General features: G+C 44.7%; 1 protein-coding gene across 8 annotated transcripts in view; it reads left to right on the forward strand.

Annotated features, from left to right (window-relative positions):
• Positions 1,576-27,742, forward strand: part of MAST4 (microtubule associated serine/threonine kinase family member 4) — a 589,582-nt gene continuing 563,415 nt past the window's right edge. For 5 of the 8 annotated variants that reach the window (XM_021076748.1, XM_021076749.1, XM_021076750.1 and 2 more), the window contains exon 1: positions 1,576-2,551. In XM_021076748.1, coding sequence (XP_020932407.1) covers positions 2,213-2,551 — 339 coding nt within the window. In that variant the 5' untranslated portion in view covers positions 1,576-2,212. Of the gene's footprint in view, positions 2,552-10,060; positions 14,473-15,111; positions 15,200-27,742 lie in introns of those variants that run through there. The other 3 variants (XM_021076756.1, XM_021076754.1, XM_021076753.1) reach the window with 3 other exon arrangements.

Here is a 27,742-nt window from a genome sequence, read left to right on the forward strand (position 1 = left end):
GTCATCATTTCACTTTGGCTCAGGCAAATCAACCACATAGAGGCTCAGATAAAGACCAGTGCTCCTGACCAGAAAAGCAATTGTGCAGCCCAGGGTTGGATCCAGACTGCCCCACTGTGCACTCTCTTTAGCCTTGCTTTCACAACTAGCCAAGTCACTACGACTGTCCTTTTGCCTCAGCAGGTCATCACAGCCCCACAGATAATTCCCAAGTGTCACAATGGAAGCCTGCCAGCCAGAACTGTTTTGCAGTATGCCTGTCTGTGGCAATGAGGTCACATCATATTTCCTTCCCCTTCATCTTGGGGGAGGAAACTGATTGGGACAAAGCTTGCTGTCCAACATGATGAAGCACTTTGTATGATCTATCACTTGTAAATGCCGTGATAGCATAAGAGGACTCATTAGCTGAAGGGCTTTCAACTCGAGTCCTCCAGTTCTTAAGGACCTTTGGCAAAACTGTTCTGACAAAGGGAAATCTAAGATTCTTGAGGTCTTCTGAGCTTAAGGACCTGAACTGTTTTTCTGTAACTTTTCCTCCTCCCCCCCCCCATGGCACATTGTTCCTGTAGCACCACCACAGCTTTTGAAAATTAATAATGGAGCTATATTATGCAGCATCAATCTCTTGCTTGACCAGAAGCTCCTCAAGGGCAGGGGACCTGCCTTATTCATCTTTGTATCCCCTGCAAGCACTGGGTACACATCTCAATCAATGTCTGTGGAATTGAGTCTGGCTGAATTTATATCCCAGGTCAGCAGTGCCAGAGCTCAGAATAGGATGAGAGCTAAAGGCAAGGGAGGAGTCATCTATTTTCCACTGCTGTTCTGTTTTCTTCAGGTCACCCCACCACACTGAAGGCCACCCAGGGAGGACCTTAAGGTGGTTCTACTGGTGCCCTTTGTGAAAGTGCTTTCTCCTAGTTCTTAGAGGTAAGGAAAATCAAGGAACCAGTCCCATATCTTGCTGGTTTACAGTCCGGGGCTAGGAGAAAGTAAAGAGGAAATGTGACTTCTTTTCATCCTCTGCTTTGTTGATGTGGAGAGTCAGGCAATGGTGGGCCCTGAAGCCCTCTCTAATTCAGCATTGGATCTGGCACAATACTGGCCATATTCTTAGCCCCAGTTAAATATAGGAGCATAATTTATTATTTCCCTCCCTTTCAAAAGGTACATGCCCTTAACTTTTTAATTTCCAAACAGAAATAAAGACAGAAAATAGTCTTATGAAAACAGTCTGTGTGTCCAAGCCAGGCAGTTTGTTGAAGCTTCATATATATATATATATATTTGTTCTAATTCTCCCCATAGGGAGACAAGACAGGTACAACCGTTTCCATTTCCAGCTGAGGACACTGAAGCCCAAGGAGCTAAACTGGAGAATCCGGGATCAGAGATCAGCTCCGTTTGAATCCATTCAACTATATTCCGTGAAGTTTCCCCTTTTCTCCTACAGCACGCTGATGGGCACACGTGTGTGCGTGACTGTGTGTTTGTTTCCTTTTACCCGTTAAGCCCTATTTTTCCTTCTGGCCAGTTTCCTCGATTCCACTTTTTAGAAACAAAAGTCCACTTCTTCTCCAAGGTCTCACCGCCTCCGCGTCCATCTTCCCCTGGTGTTTCCAGGACCGCCACCCACTTCTCGGCTAAATTCGGAGTCCCAACCTTTGGCTGCGATTCCTGGTTCTCCCTCCCTCCAAGGTGCAGGTTCCGGATCTAGTCCCCCAGCTCCAGCGCTCCCGCGGGACCCAGCAATTCACGCCTCGGCCCCGCCTCCCCTACCTGACGCCGGTGCGCCTGGGGCGCCGCAGCCTCCGCCCACCGGCGCGCCTGCCCTACCATTGGTTCCCCCGGCTGCCCGTCTTTTTCGCCGGCCCCGCTCAGTCCCGGAGGCAGGTTTTGCTGGAGAAGCCGCAGTCCTGGCTGCTCCGGCGCCGTGCGGGAGGACTGTGGAGTGCAGAGCGCTGACCCGCGCCGGCATGTCCCCTCGCGTGGGAGCTTCCGTCGGCCTCCAAGCTCAGGCGGCTACTAACTTGGCGGCGGGTTCCGGCGGCCCGGCCGCGGCCATGTAGTAGCCAGCGGGGCTCCCCGCAGCCCGGGAGCGGCAGCGAGAGCGAGCCGGCGCCCAGCAGTCCGCGGCTTCCCTGGGAGGCGCTAAGTGCGCGCCGCGCCCCCTCCGCCCCTTGGCTCACACTTTGGGCCCGAGAGGGAAATGGGGGAGAAAGTTTCGGAGGCGCCGGAGCCAGTGCCCCGCGGCTGCAGCGGCCACGGTGCTCGCACTCCCGTCCCTGCGGCGGCCGCCGCGTCCTCGCCGGGCGCTTCCTCAGCGGAGTCCTCCTCAGGTTCAGAAACTCTGTCGGAGGAAGGGGAGCCTGGCTTCTCTCGCGAGCAGTCGCTGCCGCCGCCGGGCGGCGCCCGGCCGCCCGCCGCGTGGGCTCCCGCGCGAGGGGTGCCCGAACGTGGAGTCCCCGCGCCGCCGCCGCTCCCCGGAGGAACCGCGCCACCCGCGACCCGGGGCAGCAGCGCATCCCAGGAGGAGCAGGAAGAGGAGGTGGGCCACGCCTTCCCACATCTTGGCCCCTCTGGTCCGCCTGCCAGGCGACCCCACCTAACCATCCCGCACGCGGGCGGTGGGCAGAGCGCATTGGAGCGTGGAGAGGGGAAGGGACCCCAGGGCTCTGTCCCGAGCCCGGGATAATGACAGGAGACGCTCTGTGGGTCCTTGATTTCCCCGTGGCTGGTGTGTGTGTGTGTGTACGTGTGTACCCCTGTGCAGCCTGAGAGCGTGCTTTTACAGTGTCAAAGCAGCAGACTCCTTAAGGTGTGGATTTGCTACGCTGGGTTTGAGATTGAATGTGATCTGGACGCCTGATTCGTCCCCACAACTTAAGACCTAGTTCTCCGAAGTGGTCGTTGCTTCCCACCGAAGCGCTGGGGTAGAGAGGGAGTGTGGGGAAGGGATGGGTGTGGGGGCAGAGTGGGTGCGTTGGGGGTTAGAGTCGGCTGCGATAGGTACCCTTGAAGTTGCGAAGCGAGATTACAGTGGCGTCGGCCCGGGATCCCCCGCGGGTGGTTTTGGCTGGTCTAGCGACGTCGGTCCTCCCACAGAGAAGGACTCCCAGGTCTTAGCCAGCGGCCCTGACCTGCGCTTCTGCATCTCCCATTTGGATTTGTTCCGGGGGTGTCCAGCTGCTTGCTGGTAGCCAAACTGAACAGGGAATGTCCTACCTTCTTCGGGGGACTGTGTCCATCCTGGTTTCTTGGAAGAATGTGTGAAACTTGTGGGTCTCATCCTGACACTTTGAGAATGTGACTTGGTGTCCTCCCGCCTGTTTTCTCCGGCTTTTTTTTTCTTTTTTTTCTTTCGGCTGTTGGAGGACAGTCAAGGAAGCCTGGTTCTGTGTGTCTTCGATTGTTTGCTTTGGAAGGTTCTTGTGGGGAAATAATTTTGATCAGGCAAGGCCATAAATAAAACATCACGTTAAGGGAGCCTCCTTGTGAAGTTAATTCCACAGTGCCACAGTGGTATTTTTCTCCTCTCTAAGGGGGTTAGCTTTAGTAAGTAATTGTCTTTCTGCCTCAGAAGATGCAAGCTAAGGCCAGTACTCTGACAGTAGCCTCCTGGGACCCCAGCCTGGAGGCAAAGACTGGATCTTGCACAAAGTGAGGGAAGTCAGGTGCTAGCCTGGCAGAGATTGAGCAAACCCTAGTGGTTGGTCAACCCTCTGGCAGTAACTAGGACCCACCCCTAACACCTGGAGAAGCACAAGGATCCTGAACAAGTGTCTAAAGACTTGGCTTTCTTTTTAGGGCTGCATCTACGGCATATGGAGGTTCCCAGGCTAGGAGTCGAATCTGAGCTGTAGCTGTCGGCCTACACAACAGCTCACAGCAACGCCAGATCCTCAAACCGGTGTCCTCATGGATAGTGGTTGAGTTCGTTAACCACTGAGCCACAATGGGAACTCACAGATTTGCTTTCTAGAACTGTCTCTGCTCCTGAGTTGTGAGACCTTGGAGGAGTTGTTGGAATCCTCTGAGGTCATTTTGATCATCTGTAAAATGAGGGGTTTGACTAGTGAACTTAAAGGTAAAGTTCATTTTCACATGAGGACTCTCCTTTGCTGATCAGGAATTAAGGATGGACTCCAAGTTCAAATTGCTTCAGGGTGCCAGGAATGAAGCTGAGTACCATCCCAACCACAGAGCTCCTGACCAAACCCTGGGCTGAACCAGTGTTCTCCTCAGTGGTTGCATCTCCTTTTGATCATGCCAGGCATGTGCTGGTGTTCACCTTGTGGCATCTGCCTCAACTTTCAGAATTGAGCACACTGATCATTGGACAGCAGGGGGTATGACCCAACCTAATGATTTACCACTAGACTCTAATAGTGTTGCCATTGGAAAAGAAGATGGTGGAGTTAGTTGCCCTATGGTTTTTGCATAGCTAGGAGGGTGCTTTGTGACTCCTGACATGCTCTTGCAGATCCCAGGTGGGGAAAGTCGAAAACTTCTCACTTTTGATCCCAATCCTATAGCTTATTTACTGCCTGGCCTTGGGGTGACAGTGTTTTATTTTCTTGGAAGTGGATATAATGATAGCTTATTTCACAGGCAGTGGCAGGAAGGATAGGTTGATTGAAACACTTTGGAAAGTGGAATGACTAAATAACATTGGTCAGTTTTTGTGAAATCTCAGAATTGGATGTAAACTGATACAGTATTACAATTTATTGTGTAACTTAATCTGTGGAGGTGGGGCCGGGATGCTGAAAATTGTCCAGGAGTGGAAATCTTGATTTGCTCGGAGAATTTTAAAGTGAAACTGAATCAGCAGAGTAGAGAACTGATGCCTTGGTGAGAGGGGTGGAAGTCCAGTGTGCATTTTCTGGTTTTTGCACTGGTTATGGTGTGGTGCAGGGTTCTTAACTTTTGTGGGTCCCTTTGAGAATCTAATGAAAACTCTCCACCCTCTGTCCAGAAAACATGCACACTTATAAATACCATCCTGGAAGGTTCAGTAAGGAGCACTCGGTTACCCAATCTCAGTTTAGTGGAAAAACATGGGTTTGATTTCCAGCTCTGCCACCTCAACTCAACGTGGACCATTCAGCTGATATAAAGCCCGGTTTCCCCCCTCCTAAGTGGGAATAATAGTAATGAAATTGTTGGGCCTTTTAGTCACACCATCTAATTTTTAAAATTTATTTATTTAAATTTTTATTATAGTTGATTTACAATGTTCTATCAATTTCTGCTGTACAGCAAAGTGACCCAGTTATACATATATATGCATTCTTTTCCTCATATTATCCTCATCGTGTTCCACCATAAGTTACTAGCTGTAGTTCCCTGTGCTATACACTAGGATCTCATTGCTTATCCACTCCAAATGCAATAGTTTGCATCCACTAATCCCAAACTCACAGTCTATCCCACTCACTCCCCCTTTCCATGTCCATGAATTTGTTTCTTTTCTGTAGATAGGTTCATTTGTGCTGTATATTAGATTCCAGATATAAGTGATGTCATGTGGTATTTGTCTCTGACTCAGTATGAGAGTCTCTAGTTCCATCCATGTTGCTGCAAATGGCATTATTTTGTTCTTTTTTATGACTGAGTAGTATTCCATTGTATACATGTACCACATTTTCTTAATCCATTCCTCTGTTGATGGACATTTTGGTTGTTTCCATGTCTTGGCTGTTATGAGTAGTGCTGCGATGAACATACAGGTGCATGTATCTTTTTGAATTGTAGTTTTGTCTGGATATATGTCCAGAAGTGGGATTGCTGGATGATATGGTAGTTCTATATTTAGTTTTCTAAGGTACCTCCATAGTGGCTGTGCCAATTTACATTCCCACCAACAGTGTGGGAGGCTTCTCTTTTCTCCACACCCTCTCCAGCATTTGTTATTAATGATGACCATTTTGACTGGTCACACCATCTAATTTAATCCCAGCATAGTTTGTGACATTTAGCATTGGGTGCCATGTAAAGTAGTTTTTCAAGTTCGTTTGTGATGAAAAATTTTGTGAAATGATGTATAAGCTTGGGCTGGTTTATTTTTATTTATGCATAATTAATCTGCTCCTGCTTTCAGAGACCCTGAGGCTGTGTCTGTTCTGTTTATTACCATTTTACTAGTATAAGCTGGAAAAGAGTTTTTATTCATATCAGGTTGTATTATAGTGAGGCACTGAATATAAAGCCTTAAACAGTTTATGTGAAACCCATAAAGTGAAAGAGGTTCATTTAAGATTTAAAAATTGTCAACATAATACGCTATTACTTACATGTGGAATCTAAAAAAAGGACACAACGAACAGATACTGACTCAGAGACTTTGAAAAACTTATGGTTTCCAAAGGAGACAGATTGGGGTGGGGGGCATGGGCTGGGGGTTTGGGATGGAAATGCTATAAAATTTGGTTGTGATGATCGTTGTACAGCTATAAATGTAATAAAAATTTATTGAGAAAAAACTTTCCTATAAAAGAAAAGATTTAAAAATTGTTAGGTCTAGCTTGGGAGACTCATCGTTTTCTAATTTTTTTTTTCAGCAACTTATTCCATGAATTTTTGAAAAGCAGAAAATTGAAGTTCCTAGTGTATAATTGCAGTGCTAATTTTCTGGGCACCCTTGTTAAAGCTGCTTGCATATTTCTAGTCAAGTCAACAATGTTTGACCTATTTCATATTTATCTCACCGTCAATATTTGCGTAAACTTATAAACTCTCATAGACTTAAATCAGCCCTTTAAGGTTTCAGTGTCTTAAAAAGACTAGTTTAACATGGCAATGAGTGTACTTTTTATGCACTTGGCAGCAAATATGTGAAAGTTAGAGATAGTGCCTTTTTGTTTAAAGTGCACCCGACTTCACCTCTGCTTCTCCAAGTCTGTGGATTTGGGGCCGGTGTATGTTGAGGGTGGCAGGCTGTGACGGTCTGGATTGGAGGACTGGCCTTCTAACAACAGTTCTGAGATTTGCTCTTAGGCGCTCTGCCCTGTCCTTTCTCAAAGCACCTTGTGATGACTCTCATTAAGTACCTGGTGCCATTGGCTGTGTGTTGGCAGGAATTTCGTCTTTGTGTGCTTATTGCAATGCTTTTAATATCTTAGTAAGGGCTGAGTACTGTTATGTTGAAGGAAAGAAGAAAACAGTTGCGTGTTTAACTGAAGGGTGACCATGTGCATATTCTTATGCCTGTTGGGAATTCTGCTTAAACCTCTGGATCTCTTACCCAAAATCCCTCATGGACCACAGTGAAAATGTTAGGAGCAGTTTTTCTAAGTAAATTTAAAGAAAGTCAAGTCACTGAGGATCCACTCAGAACACCTGTGCAGGGACTTGCACATTATGTCTGCTTTTCCCTGTGTGTTAGAACTGGAAACTTTCAGGGATTCTTAGAATGACAGTAAAAAGCTTAGTATCTAAAAGGATTTTCAACTCAATATAAAGCGTCTCTTTTATACTCTGCTACCCTCAAGGATTTACTTTACTGACATAAGGTAGGAAACAGTTTCCGTTAATAACAGTAGACACAATTAGGGGATGTCTTTTAGCTGTTCTATTGAACGATGTATGAATTTGAGGACTGCTTTTAATGTCACTTTGGATGTGTGTGTTGGAGGGGGCTCCCTCATAAGAGACTAATGCAGTAGATGAACATCTCGTGTTCATTGGCGAAGAGAACAAACAGCAAAAAGCAACTGTGAATTCAGTAAAGCTTTTCACCAAATTGGTATTTTATGAATCACAGCAGCTGCATAATTTTGAAAAAATAAAAAAGGAGTGTGTAAATCTTGGCATGTTTATTGTTGAGTCTGCTTTTGACTCCTTGCTTCAATGAGAGCCCCAGGTTCGGAATGTCCGTCAGCCGCTGTATGTTGAGTCTGACCCTTGGGAAGCATTGTCCTGGCCCCTGAGGACATGAAGGTGGACAGAACAGAGATAGTTTTGACCTCATGAAGCTTCTAGTGTAGTGGGGGAGATGGTCCCTAAGGATATCAGTCTTCATTAATTGGTCTCCAGGTGGGGAACAGGCTGTGAGGGGGTGTGCGCCTCCTTTGGTCTGGGAGGTGGGAGCTGCCTCACCGAGGAGTTACTGGGAGAAGGGAAGGGACAAGAGTGATACCTGTAGCAGAAACCCCGAAGCAAAAAGAGCCTGCAGGAGTGTGGGGCTCAGAGGAGTCTGAGTCGTGGAGCAGAGGAGGGCACGGCCTGCGGGAAGCTGGAGAGAGAAGCAGCAGCTGGTCCTGGAGGGACTTTTAGACGTTATTCTGAGGCATGGAGAGCCACTGAGGGATGTGAAGCAAGGAAGTGACTGGATCAGATTGGCATTTGGGGAAGGCCAGGCAGTGTGGAGCCCACCTGGTGAGAACTGCGGGAGTAGCTTGTTGAAATGGTCCAGATTATCAGGGAATGGATAACCCGAACAGATGGCATCTTAATAAATGATGTGTAGATGAAACAGGGGCCTCACTCCTAGTGGTTCAGGTTTCAAGGTAAACACATGAAATAGAATAGGAAAAGCATTGAGGTCTGTTCAAGAGACCAGCTTAGTGTGGATGTTAATGCTGCTTGTCACTGCTGTTTTGCCTTAACCCTAGTATTTTCTTGAACAAAACATTTCATTGATGTGAATAGAGCCTGAGAAGGGAGCCTTGCCAATGCTTATTTCCATATTGCAAGGGGGCGGGGGTTGACCTGAGGTGAATACCAGGGGTGGTTGCCCAGAGGTGGGGCAGTGAGGTGTTTGTGAGCTAAAACACATTTTGAGCATCTGGCTTGTTTGCTTGAATATTTTAGAGAAGACAGAGGGTCAGCATCCGGGTACCAGGGCTTTTACAATCTTTCCTCCCGGGTCTCTGGTATTCTAGGAAATGTCCAGTATTTGTATTTTCACCAGTGTTTTGGAGCCAGTGATACAGGCTGTCTCTTTCTCTCATCAGACGTAGTGGATACGTCTGATAAATGTGTCCAGATGTTTTTCATTTTATCCTTGTGAAGAAGGGTGTGGAAGCCCTTTGTAGGGCAAAGACGGTAAACGGTGGGAAGAATCTTGGTAGAGAAGTCTCACAGTGAGAAGGGTCCATAACCACCAGGTGGCCTGATGTTAGAGAAAACTGGGAGTGGCGTGTGTGCGCGTGTGTACAGGCACGCAGACGCATGTGTGACTTGGAAGAGATGATGTCCTTTTTAGATGGAAGATGCCCCAGGCCGTTTCTAAGCATGGCCGCCCGTGCTGTAGTATTGCCTGGAAAAGGCTTGTGCCCTCCTTCTCCATCCCTTCACCTCTCTGCTCTGGGATCAGGGTCTGTAGTGCCTAAGGGTCCACACTAATGACCCCAGTTGGGCCCTTTATAGGCCATGTGCCTTCGGACAAGTTATTAATACTGAGATTGTTTCCTTATTTGTGAAATGGACCTGCCAGAGGGTTGTTAGGAGAATTAATGAGGTGTTTTATATAGAGGACCCAGCATGATTCATGGAATATAGGATGCATTCCCTAATGCTTTTTGCTAGTTTTGACTGAGTACAGAAAAGCTGGTTTATGCAGAATATCAGGGCCGTAGCCAGGAATAATCGGAAGCCTAGATGTCCCATCTCTGATGGATTATGCCACCAGCATATTTTGCTGGTGGTTCTGGGAGGCCCTTTCATTCCTGAATAGGTAGATTTGTAACGTGGTGATTACTTTTAATTTCATGGACGCAGCATTTCTTACGATGTACTAATAGCAAAGCTTTATGGTGTCCAGTTCATTAACTCTTCTGTAAGACACTATCTCTCTTTTGCTCATGGAACCTGCTCTTACTCATCATTTATTAAATAATATCCTCTACGATGGAGTTCCCGTCGTGGCGCAGTGGTTAACAAATCCGACTAGGAACCATGTGTTTGCGGGTTCGATCCCTGGCCTTGCTCAGTGGGTTAAGGATCTGGCGTTGCCATGAGCTGTGGTGTAGGACGCAGACGCGGCTCAGATCCCACGTTGCTGTGGCTCTGGCATAAGCCGGCGGCTACAGCTCCGATTAGACCCCTAGCCTGGGAACCTCCATACGCTGCAAAAGTGGCCCAAGAAATGGCAAAAAGACAAAATAATAATAATAATAATATCCTCTGTGAACATGTGTATTGCTAGCTGCATCCAGGGATTTAGTCAGAAGGCAACCTGTCAGCCCTGTGGTGAGGCTGGTGAGATGACCAGGTAATTCATGATGATTGGGGGCTGAAAGGGAGGAATAAGGATCAGATGATTTTCTGGAAGTCAACTTTGGTTCCTGTAAACATTAGGTGGTGGGAAGGCAGGTGGTCTAGGGGCCACCCCAACTTCGAAAAAGGGAAATCTGTTAAAAACGATAGAAATTTAAAAAAAACAAGAATCCATGTATGTGACTTACCTGACAAAAAGCGTGCTTTGTCCCTTTGGGACAGTGTAAACATTACAGTTGCTTAAGACAAAATTGCAAAAATTTAGGAGCCCTTTTGGTATAATCCACATAAATGCTGACACAGCGACTGAAGGCCATTTCTCTTCCAGCAACCTGATGCTCTGCCCTGTGCACCTGCTCAGGTTGACATTTACACAGCTTGGCACCACTTAGTTCAAGGATGATTGTGCCCTTTTATGTCTCCAGTATTTAGTCTGGCTTCTTCTCCGGTCCTCTTATTTGGGGGTAGAACATAACATCGAATATGATTAAGCGGAAATCTCCCTCTCCAGCAGCTTCTGTGCACTTGCCTCTTTCCCTCTCTTCGCCCTTCTTGCTCAGCACCCTCTCACCTGGTTCAGAATTCCTGGGAAGGATTGGAGAATAGCCACTGGTGCTTCCAGACTTAGGAGAGAAAACCCTTCCTTAAATGGGAAATGTCAGTTCAGGACCGTGGTCAGCGGTACGCATGCATTCAACGTATAGAACTGGTGTGAAATTTCTGGTTGCTCCTCCAACTTCTCTTCATGAAAAGTATTCACCGCTTATTTAATGATTTGTATTCATAATGAAACACCTATATCTGTGAGATGGCTTATAAATTTGCATCCTAGGCCCATACTCGTTTGCTAGCCCATCACTTCCCCTCTCAGACACAGTCCATATACCTTGGAATATGGTGCTTTCTTCCACTGAACCTTTCAGCCCACATGCTTTGTGCTGATATTTGGGGTGGGGGAAAGAGGGAGGGAGAATGAAAATACTCACAAATTGGCTTTCTTTTCTTACCTAATTTCATAGGCTATCATGTGGAAAATGAACATTTAATTTTAATGTTCTTGACTTTGTATTTTGGGTATGTTTTCAGTGGCCACCAGGCTCACAAGCGCACCCAGTTTAGTGTGGATCACTGACTATGCAGTTCCAAACTCACATCAGGTGTAGACCTTTGGGCCTCTGCCTTAGAACTTGATCAACTACCTTTTAAAACAGCGTAGAAGTTAGGTATGTCATTCACTCCTGGCTGATGATTTTGTGCCTTTCTATGTTTGTTTTAAGAGTAATATCACCATATCTCGGGATTCTGGTATTAACATTTGTGTCTTCAGGCATTTCTTTATGCATGATGAATGTACCTTCTGTGGTGCAGAAAGAGTCCCAGTGCCTCACCACTGGTAGGAAAATAAAGTAAAATTGGGTTAGAATTGGTGGTTAAAATCTTATGTCATTGTACACTGTCCTTGAGACTTATATTCACAGAAATTACAAATTTAAAGTTGCTTCTTAGGGCAGTCATTGGTAGCTAAGTTGCAGTGATTTAAGGTATTGAGATAGAAGGCAGCTGTGATGGAATCCATTTTGTGTATAAAGGTTAAATGATTAGTTTCACGAAGAGGTTCCTTAGGGATAAATTGCTTCCATAGGAATGTGTCTCGCTCCCATACATTCAAAATTTGCTTTGTCGCCCCCTTAGTTGTAGCTGGAGTGCTTAATTGAAATCACCTGAGCTTAATTGAAATCCTCATCGACCCAGGCCTCACCTTTTAAAAGGGCAGCTCTGAGATGACTGAGTCACAGCCAAGAAGAGGGTGGGGGAAGGTTGCTCCAGAGAAAGAGGCAGCCCCAAATGTTTGTTTGGAGAGAAAGGACCGTTGACAAGTTTTATTTAAGGAGAACTTCTCCAATGACTAGAGTACCTATCAGGAAGACCCAAGAAAATCCTGACCTTCCCGTTCTTGCGGCTTTTATCAGACTAGTAAGTAGAATTGCCCGGTTAAGCCAGTTTGAAGACCCAGCGAGCATATGTGAGCACGGAGGAGAATGAGAGGAAAACTGCTTGTTAATAAGGAAAGACTTAGACTCTCTTTGCCCTACAATTTGGTACTTTATCTGTGTGTTGGAAATATTACCTTTGCAAATTTTATTTCCAGTACCACCTTATTTCCTTGGTTTATTGTTCTACGGATGTCGTTTCCCTGGTAAGCTACCCCAGTTCATTGTTGATTGGGAAGAGAAGTATGGTTCAAAATGTGCCTCTGAGACCTTTCAGGATTTGCTTTAATCCCTAGTGATGGGTGTATCTGAGCCCTGATGCAGAGTCTCTATTAGGGGGATACGTGATAACATGGACATTCTGACTGTGGACTCTGTTGGTTTTATTACAATGTCAGTATCACTTTGATTTTTCAAGAGTTGTATATTCAACCTGGAGAAAGCTGAGGGCAACAGTTTTAAAATTATGAAATAAGACCTGTTGGGAAGAATTACACCAGTGGAATAGCTACCTGACAATTGTGTAACCTGCTAAACTCATACTGTTTTAAAATTCCTTTAAAATTATTTGAGTCATCACTTTCTCTGTGTTAGGTTACCTGTCATTCAGTGTTCTAATTCATCCCTCTGTCTTTCACCCCCTTCCTATCTATAGCTGAGTCATCAGAATTTTAAAAAGAACATCACAAACCACTTTAACCATTGTTAAACATGAGGTTTGGGGGAGAGGTCTCTTGGTTACTCGATTTTATGATTCACTAAAAAAATTAACTTGAAAGCTCTTTTTGTTCTTACTTTGTTATTTACCTTTTTTCTTAGAACTTCGTGGAGCAATTTTCCTGCCTTATTATTCTGTGCTGAGCAAGCAAGTTTTTAAATTTAATGATTGGACGTAGTGTAAGGCTTTAGGGCTCTCACTTTAGGCGTCAGTCGTCTTTGAAAACTACTGAAACTGTAAAAGTACGTAAGATGAGGTGGAGAGTATAAAAATGCATGTGCTCTTAACAAAAGCAGATAATCTCGATTTCTTTAGAAATTGAAGTTAGTAAGGTACTTTTTTGTTTCTGAGGGTTGTGCTGCATTATCTTTGTTCCTGGGTTATGCCGGACCTTGTTTATATCATTAATATTTTGTTAATACTGTACTTAACAGTTTGCACAGCCTTTTCTGGTGCCATTTCAACTGTTCTCTCCTTCCTGTTTTGTTCACATTTCTTTTTGTAGTATAGTTATTACAATCTGTAATCTTCTGCTAGATTCTATGGTGTTGAATGGGTCACTTAGCCACAGTGTAGTAATATGAGCAATTGAACTACCAATTAAGCTTAAAAAGTTAAGCGAGCAAATGCATGTAAAACATTCAGAATGGTGTCTTTACCCACAATATATCTCCGTGACAATTTTGGGCACTGTGTTGTTATTATCCTCTCTGTGCCCTGTGCACTTGGCATTAAGGAGTTGGGTTAAGTGTTTGCAGAACTTTTGTTAAGGTCAAGGTGAAGACTTAACTGATGGCTTAAAATCTAGGATCATAGGTTTAATGGATGGATTGGGTTTCTCCAAAAGAAAAGTTTGGACTCTAAACCAGTTCTATTTTCCTGTTCACCCTGGGAAATTCTGTTCTGCTAGCTTATTCATTACAATCACACCTGCGGCTCTAAGCCATTTTGGGCCACCTATTTAAAGGAGTTATAATTCCGATGAAATATTGACAACTAGCTGTAAAATGGGCTGTGATACTGGGCTGTAATCATTAGTGCTCAGGATAAACTACTGTCGGTGGAAATGTCAGGAATTTGGGCAACTTTGTCAGGGCTGCATGGGTGTTGGTGTAGGAGTTGGGAGGTCTGAACTATATGTCCTTGCTGGGCAAAGTATTAGCTTCCATGATCTTCATGGGCAATGAAAAGCGGTCCTGTCCAGCTTCAATTTTTTTGTGTCCTCTTACTATGGACACATGAATTTAAACATAGAAAGTTGTCATCAGTATTTAATTTGTTACAGAACCGCTCACTTGCATTTGTCTTTTGACAAATGTGAATCTGCGAATAGGCACGTGCTTGAAAGGAATTTTCACAAGGATGCTTCTCATGGATTCTTTCAGATTATGATGACTTAAACAGAGGAAACAGAGTTTATATGTGCTTTTTTTCACCTTTTAAAATGATTTAGTATGTGTCTGACAGTCATCACGAAGGCACGTGGAGGGTGCTCTTACCTCCCAAGCCCTGCAAAGGAATTGACCTCCGAATAACAAGGTGAGCTTTGCATTTGTCTTCTTGATGCAGTAGCATGCCGTTGTGTGTACCAGAAATTATAATTGAAGGTGAAATGATAAAGGATGAGTTTTTGGTGCTATCTCTCAGAGACTGACAGCAGAATTGGATCTTTCTCCCCAAGAGGATCATCAGATCCTTAGATCAGTAGGAGAATCTGCTTTTTTTAAACAGTAGACTCCAAACAGAAAAATTTTGGGTCTGGAATTTACTTGCTGCTTGGAATATTCTGGGCCATGTGTAATATCAGAAGTCTCATCATTCCCATGTCCTAGATCAGCAATTTTTGGTTTTTAGAAACCATTCTTTCATTGAAAAGATTTGTATGGTCTCTGCTCCCCCAGGCAGCGAGGGCTCTGCTGTCCTATTCTGGATCCTAGCCACCCAGCTGTTTTAGTGGACTAAAGTTTGTTGGCAAAGTTAAATCAGAATCTATCAGGAGAAGTTATTTTTGACTTGAGTGCTCATTTTTTTTTTTTTTAAACCAAAAGTTGGCAGCTCCAGTCTAAGCCGTGGACCTGAGCTGTTGCAATGTTTTATAATTTCGTTTGAAAGTCGGTTGTGTGGAGCTTGGAGTGTGCATTCCCATAGAGATGTTTAAAGTGGTGATTTGGTTTTCAGATCCGCCTACAAAAAACTGATTAACCCCCAGAATGGGACGATAAAATGCTAAAAATGGGATAATCACGCTACAAATGTGAACGGCAGGGTAAGTATACCTTGGCCAGAGTGGGTACCAGAGTTGGGCCTTCTGACATACTTCTCTTCCTGCCAGGTGGCTCAGTGTCACCTCCAGCTTTCGGTCTCTCTTTTCTTTTTTTTCTTTTTCTTTCTTTTTTTGTCTTTTTGCTATTTCTAGGGCCGCTCCTGCAGCATATGGAGGTTCTCAGGCTAGGTGTCTAATCGGAGTTGTAGCTGCCAGCCTATGCCAGAGCCACAGCAACATGGGATCCGAGCTGAGTCTGCAACCTACACCACAGCTCACGGCAACGCCGGATCATTAATCCACTGAGCAAGGCCAGGGATTGAACCTGCAATTTTGCGGTTCCTAGTCGGATTTGTTAACCACTGAGCCACAACAGGAACTCTGAGCTTTCTGTCTCTTAACATGAGGTTCCTTTGGGGGTTACTGAGGATGAGTCTTTGCTCTCTGTAGTGTTGGGGGCAGAATAACCGCTTCTTGAGGTGGATGACTGTGGCACAAGTAATCCTTGGCTGTTAGTTCTCAACATCTGAACACCTGGATGAGCAGGGCCCTGCCCTTCCATGTGTCCTGAGTTAGTGAACAGGCAGCCAGGGAAGAAGGAACCCACTCAGCCTCTGCTTCAGCCACATGGTGGCTCTGAGTATCCTGCTGGAGGTGTGGCAATGACCTTTTCTTTGTCTTTAGGACACCTTCCCAAATTGGGGCAAATTATTTTAACCCAAAGCATTGTCTCCTGCCACATTTCTGTTCAGTTCTAATGAAGGAGGCTTTTGAAGACTGAGAGTTTAAGGTAGGAGGTGGGCAATATCAGCTTACACCTGTTAGAGTGGCTGTCATCAGAGAGACTATAAGGATTGGCAAGGGTGTAGAGAACAGAGAACCTTTGTGGACTGTTGGTGGGAATGTAAATTGGCACAACCACTGTGGTAAACAGTATGGAAGTCTTCAAAAATAGAACTACTCTATGATCCGACAGTTCCACTTCTGGATGTTTATTTGAAGAAAATGAAAACACATTAACTCAAATATATATGCACCCCCATGTTCATGGCAGCATTTTACAAATAGCCAAGACAGGAAGGCATCCTAAGTGTCCATCAATGGATGAAGAAGTTGTGACGTGTGCCTGTGTCTGTATATATACTATGGAATATTATTCAGCCGTAAAAAATGAAATCCTGGGAGTTCTTGTCATGGCTCTGTGGAAACGAATCTGACTAGTATCCTTAAGGATGTAGGTTCGATCCCTGGCCCCTGTCAGTGGGTTAAGGATCTGGTGTTGCTGTGAGCTGTGGTGTAGGTCGCAGATGCACTTGGGATCCCCAGTTGCTGTGGCTGTGGTGTAGGCCAGAAGCTGTAGCTCCTCTTCGGCTCCTAGCCTGGGAACTTCATATGCCTCGGGTGTGGCCCTAGCATTGAGAACTATGTCTAGATACTCAAATTGCAACAGAATAAAGGATGGGGAAAAAAATGTATACATGTAAGAGTAACTTGATCCCCATGCTGTACAGTGGGAAGAAAAAAACACAAACAAACAAAGAAAAAAATACTGCCATTTATGACAATGTGGATGGACCACAAGGGCATTATGCTTGATAAAATAAATCAGAGAAAGACAAATACTTTATGATCTCCCTTGTTTGCTTAATCTTAAGGAAAAAAAAGCTCACAGATGTAAAGAACAGATTGGTCGGCAGTGTCAGTAGGCCTGGGGGCTGTGGGTAAAATGTGTGAATGGGGTCAAAAGGTACAAACTTCCAGTTATAAACTAAGTCATGGGATGTCACGTTCAGCATGGTGACGATAGTTAATAACACCATAGTGCACATTTGAAAGTTGCTAAGAGTAGACCTTAAGCTTTCATGACAAGAGGAAAAATTAGGGACTCTGATCATGGATGTTAACTAGACTTACTGTGGTGATCATTTTGCAGTATGTACAAATGTGGAATCATGTTGACCACCCAAGACTAATACAGTTATGCCAGTTGTACCTCAATTTAAAAAAAAAAAAAGGTGCAAGGTGGTTACCTTCGAAAACTCATCAGGAGGCTTTTAAAATAAACTCAGTAGTATTAATGGAAATAACTTGGGGCTCTTTGTCCAAAATAGTCTTTGTATAATAAAGTTTCTTTGCAGAACAGACCATGTTCTAGTTTGCATAGTCTGTCTCTCCCTCACCAGCTGACATTAAATTCTTCCATGATAGGGTTGATAGTTCCTATAGATGAGGCTTTAAATAATTGCCACTTTATCCTTGTTCTGTGTGGACTTTACACTTAAATATGTGTTACTAGGGGCTTTTTTTCCCCCCTGGACCTGAATTCAGAGTTTGAGGAAGGGTGGGTGCACCATGCAGTTGGAGGATGGTTTTATTCATTGTGCCCTCGGCTGCTATTTTTCTTGTTCTCTTTCCCCTGTCACTCTCCCTTCCCCTCATAGGAGGGTTAAGGCTGAGTTGCAGAATTAGTGCCTTTTTTTTTTTTTTTTTTTTTTTTTTTTGAGATGGGGAAGGCCCCATCCAAATAGTTTATAGCTAGATTCCAGCTACAAGGATGCTTTCCTCCAGAGCCTCTGTAAATGTCCCTTTAGAGATTGTCTGTGGTAATTAAGAGGAAAGTGAAACACCGATTTTTAAAAAAATGATAAACACAGGTTTACCAAGTGATTTCATGGTGCTAGGTAGAAGCCCTGCTGAGAAACATCAGGGTTACTCACTTTGTACTCCTGAGAAACCTATAATCAGATGGGCACCGTCATGAAATTGTTCAGATACCGTTACCTGCAGTTTTTAGAAATTTATTTTGACACTTAAGGACATCTAAGGATGTAAATTTAATTACTGCTGCTGCTTTCTCTGTGGGCTTGAATGAAAAGTGGCAGATTATATAACACAATTCCACTGAGATGAAGTTTATTTAAAGTTAAGTTTCAAGGGTGTTCAAAATTTTGTTTTGAAACTCGCAATATGGATGGGTGACTTTTAAAGCATTGCCGGAGTCTGGGCCTACGGTATCAAATCACTCATGGGATTTTGAAAGGGGGTAGTTTCAGCTTGATGTGGTAAAAACAGCTGCTCACTTAGGATATCCTAGAAAATTAGGGCTTTCACGCTGTGGATTTTGTGTGGGAGGCTCCCTTTGACCTAAACTTAGGGGCTGGAGCTGTATTTCCAGTAATATTAAAGTACAGGGCAGCAAGGGAGCTGAGCCGAGTCGACTTCTTCGTGGGTCTTTTTTGGCAGCGCCTCCCTTTTTTTCCCCATGCCTGTTGGCCTGCCCTTCTGAAGGGCAGAAAGGGAGGACATGCCAGAGTTCTGGGTGAGTGGACATTGGTCCTACAAAGTAAGGTGCTGGGGAAGATGCTCTTGCTGAAGGTAAGTTGCAGGACTCCTCCCTGGTACCCAGGCTGCCTCAAAGCCTTCCTGCCGGGGGGTAGATTGAGAGTGCACATTGTGCTTGGTTGAGTCCAGAGGCATTTATTGAGCCTGGCTGCCCGCAGAGCTCTGTAGGAGCTGGCAGTGGGAGGGAAGGGAGATGTCAAAACTCTAAGAAGTCTGGTCAGCGCCTAAAGCAACATCCAGTCGGGTTAGGAGACTAGAGACAGTGCATGCAGGCTGAGTTGAGAGGAGTGTGCCATGTCCAACACCACGTGAAATGTCATTCAGGCTGAAGGCGGGTTCCGGGGAGGGAGCAGTACAGAGTCACCAACCTGATGTGATTCAGCTGCAAGCAGGATGTCTTGAACCAGTGCCTTGAACATTGTAGGCATTGGAAAGAATGCGCTTGTCCGAGATTAAATGACTTGCCCTGTCGGGTATGTTTACTAGATATAGTTGTAGTCATAGGAAAGCCTTCTGTTTCCCTCTTTAAAATAATATTTAGGAGGAATAGTACTTGGCAGTTGGTTTTCCATTAGTTTATGGTTAACTGTGTAATTAAAAAATTGCTGGTAAAGATAGACTAACAGGATTGCAGTATTTTCTCTATTACCAGCTTATTTATGGCTTCATAACTTTCTAATAATGAGTATTTTTTTAAGATTTACATCTCCCTGGATAACTAAGCCATATTTCCAATGAATCCTTTTTTTTTAAACCACTGTCTTAATGAACTTTTTATTTGTTGTGGGGACGGAATTGAGGGAGAAAGCATGTTTGGTGAGAATTTATCTAGGGTTAGGGTTAGCTGTGATGGTTACCTTTTTTTTTTTTTTTTTTTTTCTCTTTAGGGCTGTACCTGTAGCATATGGAAGTTCCTAGGTTAGGGATTGAAATGGGAGCCACAGCTGCTGCCCTACACCACAGCTGTAGCCACAGCCACGTGGGATCTGAGCTGCGTCTGTGACCTATACCACAACTCACGGCAATACAGGATCCCCAACCCACCAAGCAAGGCCAGGGATTGAATCTGTATCCTTATGGATCCTAGTTGGGTCTGTTAACTGCTGAGCCACAAAGGGAACTCCCAGGTGCCATCTTTTGATGATAGCACTTTCTTTTCTGGCTTTGGTATATCTTTTGGTTATTCAATACTTGAAATTTGACCAAGTTTTGAGCAGTGATGTTTTTGGCCCAGCTGGAATTTCAAACACTCCCTCAGTCTGTCTTTCTGTCTCTCCCTTCTCCTCAAAGCACATTTGGAAAACTTCAAGCAGAACCTCAGACCCTCTGAGTCTTTGGTAGGAACCATAAGAGTAGAGCCCCCAACACTGTGGAGGACGTGCCTTGTGTTTGTGGCAGCCCCTGACCTGGGGGGTTTTGTGGACTTAGTTAATATCCTCAGCATCCACAGACCAACTCATCTTAGAGTTGTGATTTTTGTAAGAGGTAGTTTCTCCAGGCCTCAAACCTTTCAGGATAGCTGGTTTCCAGTGTTGGCAGGTGGGGAGGGACGTGAACCTACTGAGGATAAAAATGACCTCTTTTTGTGTGTGTGTTTTTAGGGCTGCTCCTGCAGCATATGGAAGTTCCCAGGCTAGGGGTCGAATTTGGAGCTACAGCTGCCAGTCTAGACCATAGCCATGCAGTGCGAGATCCAACCTGCGTCTGTGCTCATGGCAATGCTGGATCCTTAACCCACTGAGCAAGGCCAGGGATTGCACCCGCATCCTCGTGAATACCAGTCAGGTTCATTACCACTGAGCCATGATGAGAACTCCAAAACTGACTTTCTGAAACACTCTTGGGACTTGGTCTATCCCATTCAGGATTCTGTACGCATGGAGGAAAATTCCTTTACCTGAGAGCCAGTGACTGCCAGTCATGGTCTACTGGTGCAGAGACCGCTGGCAAAGCCATGCAAGATTACAGAGCAAGACAGTGGGAAGCAGGGGCTGTGCGGGGAGGCGGGGGGAGGACTGGAGAAAATGGCTTTATAGTAGGAGTGAGGAAAACTTAGAGGAGTGTTAATGGCCAAGCTAAGGTGGAGTAGTTAGGGCAGTTGTGCTTTTATACTTAACATTAAGCTCCCAAATGAACCAGCTTTTAGCTTTACCCTTCTTCCCTGGACTGGCACATCTTACTCTTGACTCTTCTCTCAGGAAAAATAAAAAGAAAGCAGTCTGTGAGCCCTGTGCGAATGTCTGGCCAGTTCAGCAACTTCTTCAAAGATTCTCTGTCCTGGTTATTTTTATTCTAACCACAGTGTGTACTCTGGACTTTTGAAATTTACAGTTTCAACTGTGCTATTAATCTTAACTCTGAAGACTAAATAAATATTCACTCTCTTTACCCAGAGCTTACAGACAGCCTGGTTAATGCATGAAGTGATTGAGAGGGTAGCAGCTATTCCTGTAAGACTTGAGTCGCCTGCCCTGTAAAATCAAGGAGTTGGTTTGCCCTTGTTGAAATATACAATTCTTGGACTCTTGAGGAGGGCAATGAGATCCTGATCTTAGATTAAGCTTGGAAAGAGTTCTTACTAGAGGTTTTCTGTGTGGCAGAAGGAAAGACCATTCAAGGGACCTCTGGCTTTCCCAGTCTTTGGAGAGCGAGTTCCTCCTGTTTTTTAAGTTGGCAGATTTCTTTTATGCGGAAAACACATGGTACTTTGCACACCTCCCAATGTGAAGGGGCTGCTAGGATGGTGATCTGGGGAGAGCAGGAACCTCATGGACCAGAAGTAGGGAGAGGACTTGGGAGGCTTTGCGTTGGGATGTGGTGGGGATGCTTCTGCCAGGCACGTGCTTCCCTGCAGCTAAAGACAAGACATCCACTGTGATGCTGTTTGAGGGGAATACATAAGGCAGAGAACTTTTTTTTTTTTTAAAGCTTTTAAACCTGCATCTTGCTCTTTGCCTTTTCTCATCTCTGATTTGAGTAGAAACTGGGATGGTTGTAATTCCTTGCCTCAGGGATACTTGCCTGGCAGAAAACTGAAGCAGTTTGAAGAACAGGTTCTTCTCAGTCTGTTTATAAAATGTCTACACTTAGAGAAAAGAGAATTCTGTGTGTACTGGGGTGGAGGGTGGTGTTCTTGTAAGAGTAAGGAGAGAGAAAGCAGATGGCCTCGACTGGGAGGGGGTCAGGGTTGGAGGGCCCTGGGATATAGGGGTTGGCATTCATGATCCTCTTGTGGCTGCATGAAGCAGGGGTGGGAGTGGGGTAGGGGGGTGGCCACTTGTTCTTGGGTGGGCCTGGAAGGCTACGCCTTAGAGCTTCATGCCTTGGCAAAGATTCTGGGGCATCTCTGGAGCATGGCTTCATAGATGTGCTGGATTTCTGGGGCCCTTGGGGACTGGCTGACAATAAGCATAGTAGGCTTCCCTTGGTATCACATCCAGGGAACAACTCTGAGGGATCAGTTGTTCCTGTGGGCCTTGGAATCAGAATTAATTTGGTTTCAAGAAAAGAGGGATTATCCATGAGCCAAAGGTGGGTTCCTGAAAATGCCTGGATGAGATGCTACAGTCCCACATACTTAAAATCTTGGACCTGCCCTTCTGTGTAATTGACTAAAAATTAAAGTGTGGTGATCTGGGCATATTGGAAGAAGGCACCAAGAGCTCCCTGTGTCCCTCCCCTTTGCCCTCCGAGCACCAGAGTGGATTCTTGCACTGGGCGTTGGCCACTGCAGGCTCCACAGAGCAGAGACCCTATCTCATTCATATGCACAGCCACAGCAGCTGCCTCCCTGTGCGCACTAAATCTTTGTTGAATAAACAAAGAATCTTTGCTCTGCAGCTTTAGGGAAGTTCTGAGGTGGGTGCTGACCCTGAAAGACTGACCTGAGAGAAACTCCAGGTAGACTCCCCTCCCTTGACCTTGAGGATCATGGGCAGGTACAGCCCATCAATTTCTCACTTTCAGGCGACATCCCCTTGTCAAGGGACGCAGTTCAGAGGCGGGGTTCAAAGAAGATTTTCAATTTCTAAAAAGATTTTCATGGTATATGTTCTAGTTATCTGTAAGAATCAATTTCTAGAAGGCTGACATTGCTGGCTGGCCCGTTGTCACCAGTTAGGCAGAACTGCTTGGAATAAGACCAGTCCAGGCTGGCTGGACATCTGAGTAGATGTCTCAGGGCTCTTGGTCCTTGTCCTGTAACTCCTGAGTGTGCTGGCCAAGGAGAAGGATGAAGCCCAGGGCTTGCCTCCTTGGAGGTGGTGGGCTTCTTTTCTGCATTGGCAAGTTCCAGGCGGCCCGGGAGAAGCCAGGGCTTTGCTTTTACGGCTCTTAGCATGAGCAGCTGGCGGCAGGGGCCTCTGCGCAAGCGGGCATGGGTGCTCCATCCTCTGAACAGGCAGACACTTAAAATGTTTGCAAAAGCACATTCTAGAAAGAAGATCAAGACTTGTGTAAATAGTTGGTGAGTTCTGCTGGTATCTTTCCTTTTGCTAATTAATTTCCTTGACAGCCGTGCTGACAGCTCTTTGCCACAATTGGTTGCTGAATTGCAGTGCTCAATTATCTGTGTAATAACATGCTATAAAAACATATAAAGCCAGGAAAAAAATGGTTGCAAACAGAAGTGGCTGAGCCTTGAAAATAGATACTTTGTACCTTCATATCAGGGCTGAAAGGAGTCTATCAGACCTGTCCATTAATGATTTAATTGAATTTCTAAAATCTAGAAGGAAACAATAAATTTGCACATGAGGCACTTAAATTACCTTCAAAAACACAGGAGCAATATCTCATTAAAATACTTGGGTTTTCTGATGGTGTTGATTAGAAGTGACTGTGGCTCTCTAGCTCTTTCCAATGTTAACACAAAGCATCTGAGACCTTATTGAAGGCCTACTATGTGCCAGGCACTTTGCTTGTGCTTACATGCATTATGTTACTTAATCCTACCCGCCATTTTACAAGGAAGGTGGGACTATCTCCATTTCACATTAAGGAAAGTGAAATCACAGAAAAAACTTGCTCACAGATTTAGTATAAAAACCAGTGCTTTTCCCATGGTGGGTCAGTAAAAGCAGAGAGGCGCTGATTTTTTTTTTTTTTTTTTTTTTTTTTTTGCAACATCCTTGGCATGTGGAGGTTCCCTGGCTAGGGACTGAACCCACACTGCAGTTGCAGCCTGTACCACAGCTGCAGCAACCACCAGATCCTTAACCTGCGGGACTCCAGGGAACTTCTTATGATTTTTAAGTTGCTCATAAACAGATTTATCAATTTAAGAAAATGTAAAAAATATGTGGAGCAGAATTGCTGAATTCCTGGCTCACAAATTTGTGAACATGAAACAGTGGTTTTTTTTTTTTTTTTTTTTTTTTTTGTCTTTTTTTTTGCTGTTTCTTTGGGCCGTTCCCACGGCACATGGAGGTTCCCAGGCTAGGGGTCAAATCGGAGCTGTAGCCACCGGCCTACGCCAGAGCCACAGCAATGCGGGATCCGAGCCATGTCTGCAACCTACACCATAGCTCACGGCAACGCCGGATCCTTAACCCACTGAGCAAGGGCAGCGACCGAACCCGAAACCTCATGGTTCCCAGTTGGATTTGTTAACCACTGCGCCACAATGGGAACTCTGAAACAGTGGTTTTTTAAGCCACTAAATTTTGGGATCGAATGTAACACACCGTAGATAACCAGCTCCAGTGGCCTGGTTCTTTTCTGATTCTCTTGCTGTAGATATTTGTCTCTCTCTTCACATAGTAAGCCCTCTCTCCCTCAGTACCACCTTGGGCAGAGCTTATTGTATAAGTGCACATGTACAAAGGCCAGTGACCATTCACAAAATAAATCACCCCAAGCAAACTTTTATTAGAAGGGTTGGGGAGATGATGTTAGGGAGACAGGCACAATATTTAGCCTGTCTTTGCGGCAGCCAGCATTCAAGAGGGAAATGGGTGTTACGGCAATGTTTTTGGTCTCATCTTTGATGGTTTTCAAATACCTGGTGGAGCTTTGCCATGTTGGCCTCTGACTGGGAAATCCTGACTCTGTCTGCCTGCCTGTTACAGGCGTCCACCTGGGAGATCCAGCTCTGTGCCTGCCTGTTACAGGCTGCCAGGTGGTTCTGTGAGTGGCCAGGGGTGTAGAAGCCTTGGCCTGGGTCCCGCTGGCTTGTGGGAAAAGATCATGTTTACTGCCATTTACCCAGGGCCTTGGTGAACGGGAGCCCTGCTAGCTCCCGTTTTTATCCTCACTGCAGCCCCTCGAGGTAGAGGTAAAGAAGCCCCATTTTAAAGGTGAAGAAACAGACATTTCTGAGAACTCAAGTCATTGGTACTCGGGTTTCTAGTTAGTGACAGGGATAAGAGTGGAACTCATCTATTTTGCCTTTCGACCATCTTAAGTTTTTACATGCAGGTTTCTCCTGACTTTCGGTTAAGACTTGAGGGCTTTCTGTAAAGGACACTGACCTGTGTCCTCAGCGTAGGAACGGATTTTGCATACTCGGCTCTCCTAACTGCATTGTTGATGGGTATTTTGTAACCCATCGAAGACTCTATGTGTGTTTGAAAACATAATTTCTTGCAAATTTATATCCTTGCCGCAACTTAACTTGTGGACAAACGTTAATGTCTCATTACAGAACCGAACACTTCTGTCTCTATGTTGAGGAACAGCAGACAGGCTAGTTTAAAAGGCCTGAGATGAACTGGCTGCAACTTTGGATGTGTACCTTGATCATCTTTGAGTGGATCCTCAAACAGAAAGGCAGTTAATGACACTATTAAAAAGGGTCTTTCCTGGAGTTCCTGTTGTGGCTCAGCGGAAGTGAATCTGACTAGTATCCATGAGGTCGCGGGTTCGATCCCTGGCCTCACTCAGTGGGTTAAGGATGTGGCATTGCTGTGAGCTGTGCTGTAGGTCATGGACAAGGCTTAGATCCCACATTGCTGTGGCTGTGGCTGGCAGCTACAGCTCTGATTCAACCCCTAGCCTAGGAATGTCCGTGTGCCGAGGGTGTGGCCCTAAAAAGCCTTAAAAAGTGTCATTCCTGTTAGGAGTACCATGCTTTTCATTTCCTGTTGTGGTCTGAGAATTGCTATTCCACGTTTTACAAAAAGAGAAAGACTGATTTTTTTTTTTTTTTCTGACTTAATTTTGCTGACTTGATGGCTATTTTAGGATGTGAGGAGAGAGGAAATAGAGAAGGAAGCCTTTCTAGGACGCCCATGTCTGTCTTTGGTCATTAAGGCAGCAAGGCAATGTTGTCCAGCCGAAGCCGCAGGTATGGGTACAGTGTTGTCTTCATGGCAGCATTCTACGTGCCAGCCTGCCCCGAGGGCAGGCCTGTAAGCAATGTGAAGGATGATACAGATAGTGAATACACAGTGGCAGAGAGGAGACTAACACTTGTCTAATGTATTTTGGTCATCATTTGTAAGCATTTTGATCCTCAGACGTGTGGCCATTATGCGGGAGTCACTTCTACTGGAGTAACTCAAGCAGATCATTTTCTACTTGGGACCTAATGGGATTCCTGTTGTGAACTGTGGATCCCTGAACACAGTGGGGGCTCACTGGGTGCTGAGCCACAGCCCCACCACCTGCAAAGCAGCTACTTGGTGCCGGAGGGTGTATATATTCCACTTACTTGGAGCTGTCAGGTCTTATCAGCCTTTTATAAGAGAGGTTTTTTTTCCTCCCTGAAAACTCATAAAAATTCATGTTGCAATATGAATGCCCACAAGATCCTGTAGAATTTTGTTGAGCTGCTTCTGCCCTTTTCTCCTAATAGATACATCATTCTCCTCATATAACAGGTACAGATGTGTGTTTGTGAATCTGTATGGGAGGCTCATGTATATGCCAAAGTGGGTTTGCTGAGGGAAATTAATTTTTTCCCCCACTGGTTCAATGTGGGGAAGATATTTCTATGCATAGTCTCAAAAGATTCCATCCTGATGACTGTTTTAAATTTCATTAACCTTGCATATATTTTAGCAGATGCCTTACTGGCAATATATATTTACGTTATTACCATGATGATGTTTTGCTTACTTGTGTGTCTGGAAAGCAATAAAATAAGTGGATTTAATTTTTTGATGACTAATATTTTTAGAGAGGTCACCTTTTGTGTTAGAAACCACAGATTTGTAAATCCTTACTAAGACTGTGCATATTCTTGTGCCCTTCAAAAGAATGATGTTAGCATAATACGTTATACCAGAGTTTCGATATTTTGAATCTCAATTTGAGATTGAGATCACTTTTTTCCCTTTGACAGAGTGAGGAGAGGGACGGTATTTAAAAATAACAGCTACCCAGTAATGACAGTGTACCATTACCAAAATATTCTGTAGGGAAACCATATTTCACTATGCTTAGCTATGTAAAATGAACACTTGATACAGGACAAAGCGAGTAGCTTGTCTTTTCTCCATTACTTTTAGTATAAAGTGATGATCTGTTTCATGAGTCTGTGTGTTTGTGAATAGGAAGATCCATAAAACTCTACAGTACTGCTTTTCTCCACCTTAAAACCATATGGAATTATGCCTATAACTACAATTTAAAAGCTCAGATATCGCTTATATCTGGAATCTAATATACGGCACAAATGAACCTTTCCACAGAAAAGAAAATCATGGAGAACAGACTTGTGCTTGCCAAGGGGAAGGGGGAGGGAGTGGGATGGATTGGGAATTTGGGATTAATAGATGCAAAAGATTGTCTTTGGAATGGATAAGCAATGAGATCCCACTATATAGCACTGGGAACTGTATCTAGTCACTTATGATGGAGCATGATAATGTGCAAAGAAAGGATGTACACATGTATGTGTAACTGGGTCACCATGCTGTACTGTAGAAAATTGACAGAACACTGTAAACCCGTTATAATGGAAAAAAATCATTATAAAAAAAGTGACATGACAATTAAATGCAAAAAAAGCTCAGTACAGTTTTTAATAAAGTTGGGACTGGCCATTGATGGTGAATAAAGACGTTATCGTGGGAAATGAGAATGGGTGGATCCCTGTGATACTGGCTGTGAGCACAGGCAGCCTTGATGGCCTGTTGAAAAAAAGGTGGTCTCATGGAACAAAACAAATGTGTAGCGTTTTTGTAGCAGAGGAGAGTTGACTCTCTGGGCAGTCGTCTCGTTTATGGAATGTTAGTCATTGTGACCATGTGTTTCTAAGTT

This window comes from Sus scrofa, chromosome 16 (genome assembly GCF_000003025.6).
Source record: "Sus scrofa isolate TJ Tabasco breed Duroc chromosome 16, Sscrofa11.1, whole genome shotgun sequence".
Lineage (NCBI taxonomy): Eukaryota > Metazoa > Chordata > Mammalia > Artiodactyla > Suidae > Sus > Sus scrofa.